Source organism: Panonychus citri, unplaced genomic scaffold (assembly GCF_014898815.1).
Source record: "Panonychus citri isolate SS breed McGregor unplaced genomic scaffold, ASM1489881v1 Contig00111, whole genome shotgun sequence".
Taxonomy (NCBI): Eukaryota; Metazoa; Arthropoda; class Arachnida; order Trombidiformes; family Tetranychidae; genus Panonychus; species Panonychus citri.
In genome coordinates this window covers 1,067,335-1,084,016 of record NW_026515516.1, presented here as the reverse complement: position 1 = coordinate 1,084,016, position 16,682 = coordinate 1,067,335, and the positions used below count along the sequence as shown (strand labels likewise).

General features: G+C 31.1%; 2 protein-coding genes across 2 annotated transcripts in view; one reads left to right on the top strand and one right to left on the bottom strand.

Moving 5' to 3' along the window:
• LOC128389823 (uncharacterized) overlaps positions 1-16,682 on the top strand; it is a 196,440-nt gene that overhangs the window by 154,823 nt on the left and 24,935 nt on the right. The gene's annotated exons all lie outside the window — the stretch shown is intronic.
• LOC128389811 (inhibitor of growth protein 3-like) lies at positions 11-3,487 on the bottom strand. Its single transcript, XM_053349443.1, has 11 exons — positions 3,296-3,487; positions 3,003-3,074; positions 2,689-2,789; positions 2,269-2,431; positions 1,986-2,087; positions 1,683-1,863; positions 1,297-1,366; positions 825-1,128; positions 591-724; positions 369-482; positions 11-147 (listed from the first exon to the last, which is right to left on the bottom strand). Exons 1-11 carry the CDS (start codon positions 3,321-3,323, stop codon positions 94-96), a joined length of 1,323 nt encoding a protein of 440 aa, XP_053205418.1. The 5' UTR covers positions 3,324-3,487; the 3' UTR covers positions 11-93.

Below are 16,682 nucleotides of genomic sequence, written 5' to 3'. Positions count from 1 at the left end.
TTATTCAATTCCTTAGTGATCTGAACATAAACACACACGCACACATACACATATACACACACAGAGTTGACGTAGTTGATTAATGAGTTTTGTTTAATTTGTTTGTGTATCAACAGGAGAAGTGGATGAAAACGACGTGGACTGAGTCTGAAAGGTTGTTGAAGAAAAGAAAAATATTTATGTTAGAAAAATGCTGAATATTGATGAAATTGTTATCACTTGATGTTAGAATTTGTCTGAAATGTTCAATTTGAAAATCGGGGTAGAACTTGACATTTGTATCGAATTTGTTTATCTTCATGTTTCGAATCCAGTTTTTTGAACTTTTGTTTTTGCGGTAAATACTTTCGGTAGTCGACGATTCTTACCTTCTCTTTTCTGGCTTTCCTTTTCATTTGAACTGTACAAGGTGGACAGAACCATTTTCCTTTTGGAGGTTGAGTTATACCAACACAACCATAATGGAACCATTCAAATTGACACTGAAATTGAACAAAAAAAAAATAAATCAAAATATAAGTTGTTAACTTTGGTGAAAGTTTTTCAGGTTAATGAATTTTGTTAATTATTATTATAATTATGATTTTCACCTCTTCATTATCACAGGCAACCATTGAACCATAAGAAATTTGATTACAAAGACAATAACGAGGTTCATCGGGATCACAGGTCCAATTTTCGGTGCTTCCCCTTTCATCAACAGTCATCGTCTCTGATGATTCATCTAGAGAAAGAAATTTAAATTAGAAATAATGTTTCCGTGTTTTCGTCTTCAAATTAGGAAATAAATTAAATAATTTTGACCATTCGAGCGGTAGACTAACCTGTATCTTGATATTGACTAGAGGTACGACTTCGTTTGGTTACTTTGAACATTCCTGTTGAAGATCCCTCTCCTACACTACCCGTAGGTAATAAATTACCTGGTACAGTCACTGGAACACCTCCGCCTGCAGCCGCGACCGCTGCTGCCGCTGCAGCGGCAAATGGACCGGTTCCTTGTGGATTGAAAGACGGTATTGATCCTTCCCGTATAGAATTAAAATCACAACTAATATTTTGTAAGCCAACGGCGTTAATCGCTTCGTAGCTCGCTTTAAGACTGGCAGTTCGTCTTCCTTGTTGCATCTGAAGTGGTAAAATTTTCAATCCATAAACGTTTAAATAATATTTGAATAGGATGGACAAATATTCAAAGGTATATAATGAGAATTATATATAAATTTTGTTTTGAGGGAATTTTTTTTTCTTCATAACAAAAGTTAACATTATTATTATTATTTTCATAATTATTACCTGCTGCGTGGCCGCGATGGCTTGTGAGGCCGCAGCAGCAATAGCCGTACTACCAGCACCTAAATTATAACTGGAGATGGGGTAAAAAAAAGTAGATTCAATATCAGATTTAAATTAATTATCGTCTATACAGCCACAGAAATTGAGTTTGGAACAAAAATTATTTCAATTCGCGCATAGAGAGATTAAATTGTGATTAACTTGATTATCTTATCAAAAACCCAATGTTTTTCAATCTTATCAATTCATAGATTAACGATTGAATTGATTGTGTGCGCGAGTGATTTAATTTTTGTTCCAAACTCAATTTCTGTGGCTGTATGGTTAACTTGAAACGAAAAGTTTGATATTAGAAATCGATTCTAATACTATTATGATTTACTTACAATGAGGGTGAATGAGGTGATGTTAAACTATTGGCCAATAATGGATTACCATTAGGAACCGTATTGGAATTATTGACCAAATTTGATAATGAGTTTGCAAAAGTTGCTTGATTTGCCCAATTGTTAAGATTATTTGGAACCCCGTGATTAGAACCAGAACAAGATGTATCACCGCTTCGTGCTAACGTCATACAGAGAGAGAGAGAGAGAGAAATTTAAGTTAATTGTGTCTTCGTTTTATCCAATATGTCAATATGAATGGAGAGGATAAAAAATGATCTGAATTTACAATGAATCTCTTACCTGAATTTGGAACTCCTTGAACGGAGTCATTATGTGAATGTTTCCTTTTTTCTCTAACATTATTTACATTTGAATTTGGTGGATTATCCAACTCAAGAGATCCTATGAAAGTTAATAGAGAGAAAAGAGAATAAAATTATAAATGTAAACTTATTTTATATATAAAAGAACATTATTGATTTAGAAGAGTCAATATTATGGTTATAGTTTGGAGGAAATTTCGCTTCAAGATATGGATAAGGATTTATTGGAATGGAAAAGAAGAAAAAGTTTAAACATTTACTTCTCTCGAGGATTTCCGTTATTCCAGAATTATCTGCTTCCAATTCCATCTTAAACTTTTGTAGTTCGGAGTCTAATCTTTTTAAATATTTTTCCACGAGATCGTAAATCTGATTAGCAAGTTCAACTTTTTCTTCTGCTTCTTCAGCGGTTTTTTCATATTCCTGAGAAAAAGAATAATAATAGAAATCGAAAAATCAAAGTTCATTTAGCTAAAAGGATTAATAATTAATTCATTTTGTTTCCAAGAAAATATCGATTCGTAGTTGAAAAGATTATTTTAAACTCTTTTCTTGAGAAAGAAAATTTCTTGAGTAAATATTACATACAAATCACATTGGAATAAGATTGTTATTGAATAAACAAAGAGAAAAATGTTCGTTTTCAATAAAACTTAATAAAAGTTTCCATGTTTTCTTACCTGTTTGAGTTTATTGAATTCGATATCTCTTTGATCTGTTTTCATTTTCTTGGCATTACTGAAAAAGTCTTTAACTTTCTCTTCGATGGCTTCCATTTCGTCTAAAATTGATAATAGAACGAACGAAAAATAATATTATGTGAAAACAGAATAAGAGCAAACGAATGATGTAAGATACGAAGAGAGAGAGAAAGAAAGAGAAAAGTAGAAAAAAAAGTTACGATATATAGAATTCCAAGTTCGAAGAGGAGGGAAATCTCATTCGAAGAGAAGTGAAAAAAAACAACGAAAAGAAAAGTATTTCAAACACTTACTATGAACATTTAGATCCATTTCTCTCATTTCGGTGAATCGTTTCTTAAGTTCAATGGGAAGATGTTCAACCACTGAGATGAGGGTAGAAAAGAAAGAAAGAGATACAAAGAGAAAGAAACATCAGAAAGGAAAGTAAGAGAGATGGATGAAGATAACATTATATTAAAAGAGATAATCAAAGAGCATAAAAGGAGAAAGAAAGTAAGAAAGTAAGAGAGAGAGAAAGAGAGAGAAAGAAAGAAAGAGAGAAAGGAAAAGAAAGACTGAGGGAGGGAGTGAGATATTTACTTACCTTCAAGATAATCTTCAAGATACAACATTCTTGTGCCTTAATGGTCGATTAAATTAGCCAATTAATTGATTATCAAAATATTATCACAATTTGATTGTTAAAAAAAATAAATAATTGAGAAGCCGAGAAGGTTTGATTTGCTTTCTGATTTAAAAAATACCAAAAAAATCATTTTCTATTTACTTTCTTTCAGCCTAATTCACTTTTCTATTGGTTATTCTTCGCCGACAGATGGCGCCACTTGTCTTTTTAACCGCGAAATTCGAAACTTTCGAAAGAAAATCAAAAGCTAATCTCAAGTTTAGAATCAACTTTTTTTATTTGTTAATTAGCTCGAAAGAGAAAGAGTTTTTTTTGTTACCAACCTGATTTGGATTTTGGAGGTAGAAATGTTAGTATATTGAAGTCACTGAGAATGTGAGAATAAAATTTTTCTCCAATGTTCAAAGTTGAATGTTGAATTGTGATCGTTAATTAGTAAATAATAAAGGCTAGTTGAGAGGGAAATAATTTGTGTTGATTGTTTTGTTTTATTTCAAACTAATTGTAACCATAACTTGAATGGTTGACAATTGTTACAAATTTTTACAATATTTAATTGTTACAAAAAAAGTGTTAAGATTTATCGATGAGATGTAATAAAATTATTTGTTTGGGTGAGAATCTGTTCATTCAGGTTGATTGTAAAAAATAAAAGTGAATATGAAATTGTGTGGACGATCAAAGTGTTAAAACGGAGGTTGAACAATTCAGAAAATTGGAAAATTCTGAAACTTTCGATTGTACCAAATTAGAATCAATTTTGAATCCCTATACTAGACAGAGAGAGGAAGAGAGGAAGAGAGAGAGAGAATCGGTAATATTTGTATTGGCATAGATTTAGACGAGGAAACAAAACAGGTAACAAAGTTGTGAAGATGAAGGTGAAAATTTAGAAGTGACCATTGGTTTAACCGTAGTAACCTCCTCGTCCACCGTAACCTCCACCGTAACCACCTCGACCTCCGTATCCTCGGCCACCACCATATCCACCTCGGCCTCCCCAGCCTCGTCCACCACCGTATCCACCGCCATAACCTCGGCCTCCGTATCCTCGTCCACCACCATAACCACCACGTCCGTAATATTGAGCATCAGCTGAGGGAAGGAAAGCAGCACCGAGAACGGCAAGAACCAAAAGAGCAACAAAGATGAGTTTCATTTTTGATAGAGTGAAAGTGACTTAAAGCACAAAAGTGTATAAAGAAAAGAAAATTAAAACTTTAAAGTTTGCGAACTTGTTATCGTTGGAATGAACTGAGAACGAATGATTTCTAACGACAAAGATCAACTCCTTTTATTTGAAATCGTAGCAAATAAGTGAGACTGAGGCACAAAGAGTGAGCCAAGAGTGAGATTATCGTCATAATTATCATCATTGTTGTTATTTCATCTCAAAAGTATAAACATATTATCATAATAATAATGATAGTAAATAAAAAAACAAGTTACTTCCCATCGTCAGTGATAATTAGGATGATAAACAAAGTTGCCATTTTCCAAGAATTGTCTCTCTTTCTTGTCTTTCTTTTTTTCCTTCTCTCTTTCATTATTATCATCAACATCATCATGGCCTCTCTCAGGTATAACCTGAAAACTTCATTGAAAAGTAGGGGAAGAAGGAGGTTCTATTAATATAAACACCACTGAGAAACTTTCACTTTTCTGTCTCACTCTCAATCTCTCTCTATCTCGATTTCTCCTTCGCTCTCTCTCTCTCTCTCTCATAACACAATTAAAAATTAAACAATTTAAATTGTTGTTGTTTTTCATTATCATTGTTTTTCGTAATAATAATAATCTCTCACCTCTAATTTTCACACAATCACAATTTCATCTTAATCAACCTGAACAATTAAAGTTTCACTTTCATTACCAAATATCACAATTCTTACCTTAAGCTTATGATTATAATAGTTAATATTTATTATTCAATATGCTAATTAACTGTTATATATATTTTTCCCTTTTTCTTTCCTATTAATTAGATAATTAAATAGTTAATCAAGTAAGAATAATTTTCGAATCATTAATTGGGTAATTGTTTCCATTGTTCCGTTTATTTTGATAATCTTTCCAATCTCTTGCATGTAAAGTTATCAAAAGAAAAATCGAAAAAGTTTTTTTTTTGAAAGAAAAAAAAAGTTCGACAAAAAGAACAAGTTCTTATTTTGATATTCTATTATCATCTCGATCATCATCATCATCATCATCATAATTATTATCAGATTGTTATTAAATTATCAACAACATTAGTTAATGGTTTTCTTTTCATATCAATTTAATCACAACAGTTTACAAAGTGATTAATCAATTGATAGTTTTAAGGATTTTTTCTTCTAAATTTAAATGATGAAATAATCAACTAATTGCTAGGTAATTATCACATGTAATTTCATTAATCATATTTGATTATCATGATAATTTAAGAAAAAAAAAACAAAAGGGAAATTAAGTTTGTTAATTTCATGTGAACAACAAATTTACATTGAAATTGATTGGGTAACAATTTAACAAGAAACTTAGACACAGTTTGACAGGTTTAATTGTTCATTGATTATGATTACCATGTAGTTAATTGTGATGATCAATTTTGGATTGAGAGAAAAACAATTATCATGGTTGAAGATAATTAACTATCATGTTAATAACAACATTGAGAAAGAGTTTCAAATTGATAATTTTCAATTGCAAGCAGTTAATCAGGTAAACATGATAATGATTCCTATTAAATTGTTTCAATTGATAATCATTTATATTTAACAAATGGACATGATTTCATTTGATTGGGAAAATTTAACCACCAAGTTGATATTATCAATGCTCAGTAATTTGATTATATCCTCAGGCAAATCAATTGATTTGGTTTTATAGTTGACACAATGATCAAATTAACATTGTACAATTTAGATTATGATATCTGAATGTTAATATTAAATTGAGAGTTCATCATGATTATCATGAAATGGAAACTGAAAAGATAATGCTAAGATATCATTAGAATTGAGAATTGGAACTTTACTTTTCTTTACTTTATTCAACCTTTGGCATTGTCGAGTTATCATCAATAACAGCTGATTAAGAATTGCCTAAGGGCATTTCAAGAGATTCTCAGATGAAAGTTTCCTAGTCTCATATCTACACTATTATTGGGTAAAAGGAAATTTCCAATTTCAATATTCAATCATGGAGCATATATATGAGTTTCTGAATATAATTTCATTGGTTATTTGGGTTCATTGAGTTCATCTTGTTGAGATTTTCAAATTCATGGTGATCATCATGAAGATGATGAAAAAAAAAGTCAGATAAAAACTAGGACAAGTTAATAATAATAATGATGATGGTAAAAAGAAAAGGTTTCATATTGGAACCATGAAAAAAATGGTTTGAGGTTCAATTTTTTTGCTGTAAAGGTCAACATAATGTCCAGTTTGAGTTTATGATGATAGTAGTGGTCATCATGATCATGGGAATACATGAAAAAGACATCACCATGAAAGTGGAAACAATATTGGGAAAAGTGATTTCAGATTAAATATATAATATTAAATTGATTGTGTGTCCAATCAATTTTAATCATGTTGTCAATCTTATTCATGAAATCAAGATGAAGATGTGTACACATACATGAATGTCCCACCGGGGAATTGGATTTGACCTGATCTAAAAATCATCAAGGGTCAATTGAGTAAACCTTGATGATGACCATTGCTTAATTATGATTAACAAATAAAGAAACAAAATGAAAGGATAACAAGTTAGATGCTTGACCGTTACAAAGGATCCAGAAAAGGAGATGACCAATGGTCAGGTAATTAATTACCATCTCTGATAGAAGCAATTTAATATCAAGATAATCAATTATTTATTTAGTAAATCAATCACCGATTAAATTGTAACAATTTGGCATCTTAATTGTTGTCACTTTTTGCTTCTTTTCTAGACTAATTGCTTTTTCTTGACAAACAATTAACTTGTCATCTTGACAATTGTCTTTATACAGAAAATTAGATTGTTTAATCAACAATTAATTTAGTTTTCTTACCCATTCAAGCATAATTATAAAACTTTGTTAAAAGTAAATTTAATCAATCAAATCAAATTGTTTGTAATATTTAATGTTGAAAGTTAAATTGATTATTAATTGTTGGGCATCCGTGGAGTTGACAATTAAACTTTAACGTACATTTTAATTTCTATGATTAAACTAACCAACCAATTTAAATTAACCATGAAAATTGTTTAAGTTAATCATAAACATAATCAAAAGAAAAGCTTAATCATTGATAATAAAGATATTGATTGAAATCTAGAAATTCAATTTCCGCTAATTAATATGATTACCTTGTGGTTAAAAGTGATTGGATTAACTGATTATGCCAGGAAATAGAAACTTGAATCAACAATTAGTTATATAATTAGTAAATCAACATGAGAAACGGCAAAATTAATAGTAAGTAAGTTAATCACAATTTAGAGACCCAATTGATTTGTTGTTGTTTAAAACTTTTTCACAATCAAATTTGGGATGTTGGTGGTTAATTTGAATCGCTTCAAGTTTAACACAGTTAATTATTTACCAACAAACGAGTAACATTTAACCAACTAAATTAAGTAAATTACATTCTAGATTAAACCAACCATGAAAGTGATTAACTAACCACTTACCGAAAACCAGAAAACTGGTTAAGCCAAATCAGAGTAATAATAAAAAATGGATTAAGCTCCAACCTTAACTGGATTAACCTTGATGATTAGCAAAAGGATATTGATTTAATTGTGCCAAAGGATAATTAAGAGTTATTGATTACTAATTAATTTATCTTAATCGAAGATGATTTCATTAACATAATCAAACTGTTCCTGTGAAAAGTTCTGATCCCAACCCGGGTCTTTGGTTGAGCAAGATTTATTAAAATCATGCAAACGCTTCTGGCAATAAAATGCACCAAATTACCAAGAATGAAAGATTATATGAGCCTGATTTTAAATTTTCTTGACTGAATTTCACGCGTTCTATACATTTTTTATGCTACAAGTGCATGAAAGTAATACGGTTGCATGAATATAAACAATTTGGTTATTTTCATGTCATGTTCTTCTCATAACTTGTATATGTATCAAAAATTGGTAAAGAAGTTAAATTTTGCTTGATTACGTTAAACTTGACAATTTAGTTGATACCAAACAGCAATTTTTTAATAGGAATTAAGTATAAATTACAATAAATGAATATGATGTGATCAATTTCTCTATTTAGTTTGCATGAAAATAACAATTTACTTATGAATTCAAGCGCATTTGTTACTTTCATCATGAGTCACACTCAGAAGTCACAATTGCTTAACAAAACTTGCTTGAAAAATACAATTCTTGCACAATTATGATATCGAATGCATGGTAAATAAAAACAACATCAATTTATCAATAGAAAAATTTACCACAAATGTAAGGATGATCAATTTCTTGGTAGCATGATAACCGATTATTGAATGAGCATTAATTTGATTATAAAACTTAAGCAATTTTTTCAATTTCGTTGTACTTTTGCCTGTAATCAGCAGCAAAGTTGGTTATTCTAACAAGAAAACCATTCTCTTTACTACGATTTACAGAATTCATGAATTGTTAATTGATACCGATTGAATACCAATTTCATACACGAAATCTACCGAACCGAAAAATATGCAGACAATATTTAAATGATCAGCATTTAATCAAAAGAAAATCGAAGAATTAATTGCTTAGATAATGAATTCATAGTATGATTTTGAGCTTAAACACGATTATTTAATAATATTTCATGAGTCTTGAAAGCGAATTTAATTTTTTCATGTATGAAACCTATTGGTTATGAGTGAAAAATGAGAGAAATCGTATCGATTGTAAATCTTATCAAAACGAATGAAGATCATTCATCAACAGTTGATTTCTCGCATGAAACATTTCCTTCTTGCAAATTTCTGTCAACTTCAGCTTCACTTTCATGTGTGATTTCATCATCGATTTGAGAACTTTCTTCTTCATGAACGCAACTCTCAACAACAGTTGAATCTTTCAACGTGGTCTCCTCACTGCTGGCAGCCTCGTCCACGAATGAATCGTCATCTTCATTTGTTGCCTCATTAGAATCCTCAGTTCCAGTGATAAAATAGTTTCTTGGATCAAGACTTGCTTGGTTGATTGGATCACGCACAACATTTGTCCAGGAAATATCATCAAGGAAGAAAACAGTCAAGGCAGAAAGACAATCTGAAACATGAGAAAAGAAAATCATGTAAAATGGATAATTATTGAGCAAATCATGCATGAAATACCTTGTAACTTCTTCTTCTTTGGTAGCATCTCACATCTTTCACCATTCCTAGCAGCTCTTTTCTTTGGTCCAATTAGATATTTGCTTAAATAGTCGAATCGCCAGATTGTTTTAGCGATTCGTACAGCCAAAGCAGAGGCACCTTTGGGTCCTTTGATAAGTAATTTTCTTATCTGAATCATTCGGTCTGTACTGATTCCTGGAACTGTAAGCACCTTTATCTTCTCCAAGACCTGAAAGACATATATCATACATGAAACAATATACACACGCATGAAAAAATAACTTACATCATTATCCGCTCTTTTTTTAGCCATTCTCTTCATTACTCTTTCTTCAATGGCATTTTTTGCTACTGGTTTTGAAAGTTCAGTTGATTTAGAATTGGTTTTCTCAATTGTATCCATGATTGTTGAGATTCGCTTATTCATGACTTCAGCTGAACTTGTAAGAAGCTTAACATATCGTGAAATATCATCAAGCCTATTTTTCATGTCTGAAACATGTTTACACGCATGATTCTCGGATGAAACTGATCTTTTGCCTTGAAAAATAAGAAATAAAAATTCATTTAAATTCTTGAACACTCAATTAAATATTATGAAATGTACTTACGTTTTTTTGGACTTTCCGAGTTCGAACGAGATCTTAATATTTCTGTTAACAAAACACATGAAAAAAGAGTGTGTTAATTAACAAAAATATAATCAAGCATATTTCCGCTTAGTCTTACCTGATTCCGATGACGAAGAGAAATTCTTATTTCTATCAGACATGATGAAATAAATTCAGAAAAGGAATTCACAAGATTGAAATTATAACAAAAATAAGCTCAATAAGCGTGACTATCACAACAAAAATTAGCTGAATAATTTTGAACAAAGAATCCGTTGGAATGTTATTTCAAATCTTACGCATGTGCAATGTCGCATGAGACTTTTAGTAGTGAAACAAAATCATGTGAAACTCCAATTTCATGCATGATTAACAACCAACAAACGAAACAGATGAGAACTTTGAATTAAATTTTATTAATAACTGATTAAGTATGATTATTTTTTGTATTAGAATGAGATTAGAATTTTCTTTAAACTTTATGAGATCAAGGAATTGGTATTATTGCCTGGAAGAACGGAGATTATTGATTAGTCATGTGTGAAATTAGTAATTCATGTATGAATGATTATTTCTTGATCGAAAAATTCATTTTTCCCCGAGGCCTGAAGTTCCTGGTACTTCTCCGACTGAAGAGTTATCTAAACTTTCGTCTATATCAATGTCAACTTGTAACCAGCCTCGTGTCTCTAGTTGCTTGATTTATCGGATCTCTTACAAGATTTCTCCATTCGTGGTCATTTAAAAACTTGCATGTTAGCTGCTCCAGACATTCTATTTGTGAGAAATCATATTTCATGCATGAAAGACACATTCATTCAAAGAAAACACATGAAAGACTCACCTTTTAGTTTCAGTTCTTCAGGGGAGAAAGTCTTGTCGCTCATTTCCTCGTGGTGCTCTAGTTTGTGGACCAACCAAGTAATTTTCAATGTAAGATTTATCCCAGATACACTTGAAACTTTAATTGCAGTTCCAGAAGGCGAATCAGGTCCACTTATCAATACTTCACGTATCTTTTTCATTCGCTCATCGGGAATGCCAGAAACTGAAAATTTACTGGTTTCTTTGATCCACTGAATATGAATAACAAAAACATGTATGAAAATATCATTCATGCATGAAACAACAACATACCTCAGGATTTGATCTTTTCTTTTTCATCCTTTCCTCAACATTACTTTCATAAGTTGATTTGGCAACGGCACGTTTATTTTTTGGTTTTCCTGCAACTGCACCACCTCTTTTTTCCATTACATCCATGATAAGCCCTATTTTCTTATTCATTTTTTCAAGGAGAACTGAAAGGGAAGCGACATTTCTTGAAATATCATCAACTTTCCATTTCATGTCTGAATCCAAGGTACACGCATGATTATCCTTTTTCTGCTTTTTTGATGAACCAGAAATAGATTTTCGTAGTCTTTTCACTATAATTAACAAAAACATATTAGAAATCCTTCAAAATTATTATTTAAATACTCACTTTGAGCTTGAGTTGCTGTTAGCTCTTCTTGATCACCTAAACAAAAAAAGTTGAGTTAAAATTCATGTTTCATGTAAGATTTTGAGTAACTTACTTGATGAGTCACTGCTTGACACGTTTTTAGTACGAGCCATGTTTGGACAGATGAAAATAAAAAAACTTAATTTCGATGAAATAATTTGTAAAAATTTGATTAAAAAACAAAAGAATTCAAATAAACACGTTTAATAATTCAGTTTGTTTGGGAAAATGGCGATGAAGGAAAGAAAGTTGAGCGCGAAAACTAATGCGCATGACTATCAATCACATGACCCATTTTTCTGAGATATGCATGAAATGCATTATACATGCATGAATTATCAATTTATAACATGAATTAAGGTATTATCAATTAACTCTTTTTTTCTTAGGTTGCTTTCCTCTTATCGTGCTAGTACTTTTTCTTTTTTCAATTCTTGGAGTTTCATCTTCGACTCTAGTTCTTTCTGCATTTAGTTCAGTTCTGCTACTCTGACTTCTAGTCGAGCGATTTGTGGGCGCATGATTACTTGATTCATGCGTGGAAATAGATTGATGATGGTTATCTTGAGACAATACAGGATCATTTGTATTTGTTGATTTCGCTGGTGAAGAAGGAGTGGCCATGTTTGAATTTGAATTTTGATCACTCGAAACAGACATATGAGAACCCATTTGCTTGGTCGGATACCTAGTTGATTGATTGATGGGATCTCGTACGATAACTCGCCATTCAGCTTCTCTTAAGTAATATGAAGTTACACTTTTCAAAATATCTGTAAATAAAACATTTTTATTAAAATCATGCATGATAACGCGTTTCTTTTCATTTACCTTTGAGTTTTTGTAATTCATCGTCTGGAACAAACAAAGATCTCTCATTCTTTCTAGGCTCTCTAGCTTTTGGTCCAATAAGTCTAGTTGAAAGATAATCATCGCCCCATATTATTCTCGAGACCTTAATTGGTATAAAAGTTGCATTCTCTGGACCAGTTAGTAAGATACTACGAATCTTATCCATTTTCTCGCCAGAAATGTTGTTAACTTGTAAATCTTGTATGAATTTGACTTACTAACATGAAAATCAACAAAATTTATAAGCATTTAAGAAATGATAGAAAATCAACCTTACCTTTGGATCTGCTCGTTTTTTAAGAATTTTGGCTTCGATTGGCGCCTCCAATGCCCCCTTTGACAACCCTCTTCTTGTTTGCACATTTTTGTTACAATTCACAGAATCCAGCGTTTCAAGTATTTGATTCTGTCGTCTAATCACTTTTTCCAGCGTGTTGGATATTAAAGATGAAAGGTTTAGATTTTCTTGACAGAATTCAAAATTTCAAGCAAGATTTCAGCATCCTCAACATTGTTCTCAGCGGTTGACTTAGATCTTTTATATTTCTGTAATAAAGAATGATAAACTGACAAAAATAGTTTAGAAGCTGTGAACACAAGTAAAATATATATGACCTACCTGCTGAATTTCTACTAGCATTTGAACTCGCTACTGAAGTCATTTTCACTAGATAAATTACAATGAAAGAAGTGAGTATAAGCACAATGATCAATTTAAATTGCAAAGATTTCCTTTTCCTGTCTGTCTTCTCATGATTAGTCTTTATCACACAAAGCTGATTAAATCACTTTATCTTATCAGTTGAAATTATTTTGATTTTGTGAAATGTCAAGATTTAATAGATCTAATAGATATCGTTTTCTCCGTCCTTCCACCACGATACAAGTTCAGAGACTGATGATTCTCATACAAATTTGCGGCCTTTCGTTGATGAAACTAGTTTTCTAGACATGGAAGAAGAACCGAATCTGATGGCTCGTGCACATGGTGATTCATGTAGCTTAGATGGGAATGTTGACAGTTTCATGCAAGAAAAGAACAAGTGTTATCAACTTTATCAAAACTGTTCTTGATGAGTGTAACATTCATATTTCTGGAAAGAAAAAGTGCTTTCTCTGATAAGATATTTGCTTGATAACGTTTCTGTGAATTTGGCAAAATCTTATGAAAGTTTATTTACTCAATCAAACTTACGAATTCCTTATCATAAATTGACCATTTGTGAGAAAAATTTACACGATACCAGTTATCATTGTGAGTTTAGTGCATGTGAATATCAACATGGATCTTTGTATTGTTTTAATATTCAGCAAACACTTCGTCAACTTATATCAAGAAATATCGACTTCATGCTTGTCCCAACAGCATTTAGCAACACATTTATAAGTTCTGGCATGTACAAGAAGATCTGGCATGAAAATAGTGATATGAAATGTACACTCATGATTAACAACGATGATGCACGAATTACCAAATCAACACAACATACATTGACACCATTAGCTTTTACAATTGGTGAATTACCAGATTCAATTCGCTCCAAAAGTAAAAATGTTGCTTTGTGTGGTTTCTGGTGCGGAACATTCAAAATTGACCATAAAGATCTTTACGAAAATTGTTTACTGCGAGAAATTGACATCTTGCAAGAAAATAAGCTTGAAATCGAAAATTCAGGTACCAATTATAAATTTCATGTGAAAATTGGTACGATTATTCTAGATAGCATTGCTAAGCCAAAATCACTAAATATGAAACAATTCAATGGTGCTTACGGATGTGCTTATTGTCAAGAAAAAGGAAAGATTGTCACGATTGCAGCAAATGCTAGAAAGAGAGTATATCCATTCAACGAATCACATCAATTTGTTGCAAGAAATCACGAATCATTCGTTGATCATGGACACCGTGCGAGTATCTTGAACAAAGCTTGTTATGGAATCAAAGGTGAAACAATTTCAAGTATATAAAATTGCCTGAGCAAGTCCCCGTTGAACCAATGCATTGTGTTTTCTTGGAGTTTTAAAACACTTTTAGAAATGAAACCTTTTCAGAACTGAATGTAGTTGAAGAAACCTCAAAATCCTGAGCTCTATCAAATTCCACATGAATTTAAAGAACTCCCAATTCCTTGGCGGAATTAGGATTTTTCAAGGCATCTGTTTTCAAAACATGGCTTTTACTACTGCCACCAGTATTTATTGGTCTCATCACACCAGAGCATTTATCATTGATGCTGATATTGTCACAAGCAATAAGAATTATGTTACGTGGAAGTGTAACCGAAGATGTTGCGCAAGAAGCTAACACTCTGATTGAAATATTCGTGAAATCTTACCAAGATATTTATGGATTGCAAGGATTGAAACCGAATTTTCACTTCTTGCAACATTTACCAAATCATGCACATCTTTATGGAAATCTTGCAAATTTTTCTGCTTTTGTTTTTGAAAGCAATATATTCACGCTCAAAAGAAACATACATGGAACCAGAGGATTTGAGAATCAACTGTTATCGAGCTATTTAGACGGTAAAGTGCGAATTGAAGAGCAAAATCTATTTAATATCATGCAAGATCTTGAGAACGTTCCCAAAATATTACAGCCTCCAGCCATGAATTATGAAGTTTCGAATTGTTGTTGGAAATTCAAAAAGAAGTAATTGAGGATCAACAACTTATTAACCAGCTTGCAAATTTTGGTATTTATAATGCTTCGTATGAGTTTTGCAAATTTTCCGAGTTAAATACAAAACAATATTTATCACTCAACTTCATACACTAAACGGCAACAATCAGCATCATATTCAGTTTCATACATGAAAGACGCAAGCTTGATAGGATTCTGTAATGTTATTCATTATCTTGCTGAAAACGAAGAAGAAAGTCAACCAGAAAAGGTATTTGCAGTTGTAGATGAATTTAAAGTTTATAAATCACGAAATCTTTTCAAGAACGTTGAATGGAACAATTCCTTTCTTAAAAAAATAGTTGCAACCAAAACAGTTCATTCTTTTTATCGCATAGCTCAGAAAAATACCAAGATTTTGATTCCATTAACAAGTTTTCGATTTAAAGCTCTTTTCATACCTGAAACCAATAAATCAGGTAATTTTTGGGCAACTGAAATTGATTATGTCTTCGAACATACTTGAAGATATATTACTACATTTCTATATTCATGCGCAATATTAAAAGCATAAAAAACTAAAAAAAATTTGTTAATTTTATCTCATTTCTTGCATGATTTCAAATTTTCTTTTGGTAATAAAAGACAAATGCAAGTTTCTAGCAAATCTTGCTCATTCAAAGACCCGGGAAGAATTCAAGGTTTCTCAGTTCGTATCTACGGAAAATTTGAATGACTTAGAAAAAAAAAATTCTTCCATTGAATTCATGTTACCCTGGGACTCTAAATGTTTACCTTTGTTTTTTATTCAGATTTAATTGTGAGCAATTAATTTTAATTGTCAAGGTATTTCTCATAATCACCTTTCTGTTTTCGTTGAAACCTTTATTTGCGTCAACAATTAACTTTAATTACTCTCTCTCTTTCTGTCCACTTTTCTGTTAATTGTTGAATTAATTGTTTGTCAAAAAACTTTTTCTGTCATTTTATTAGATATTTAAATTAGTTAATTACTCAAACACGATTTAAATTTAATTAATTACTCTTGAATCAGTAATTGATTTACTCAACTACATTATGATCATCATTTAATCATTTTAATTAATTGTGTTGATTATTGTGCAATTATCGTTAGTTTGATTAACTTTACAGTTAATTGTTTCCTCTGTTTTAAATACGATTTTGAATAAATATTGAAAATCAATCAAAATTAATAATCAAAAAGTGAACAATGATTAAGATAACCAATTATATTGATAACCCTGGTTAAGACAATTAACCGAGTAACTGAATTAATATTTTATCCTTTTAATTGTTTCAAATCAACAATGAATTGTTGATGAATTAATTATATTTTCTTAATCCATTGTAATATAATAGTAATTAAATTGTTTACTGTGATTTGATTTTTGTTTTCTCAGTTTAAATT

Bases quoted from the DNA above. Each gene is read 5' to 3' on its own strand.
- LOC128389811 (XM_053349443.1), bottom strand. From the start codon at position 3,323: ATGTTGTATCTTGAAGATTATCTTGAAG. The intron at 2,790-3,002 runs GTAAGTGTTTGA...TATCAATTTTAG, and splicing joins AATGGATCTAAATGTTCATA to ACGAAATGGAAGCCATCGAA. The intron at 1,129-1,296 runs GTAATAATTATG...TTACCACTTCAG, and splicing joins CCATCGCGGCCACGCAGCAG to ATGCAACAAGGAAGACGAAC.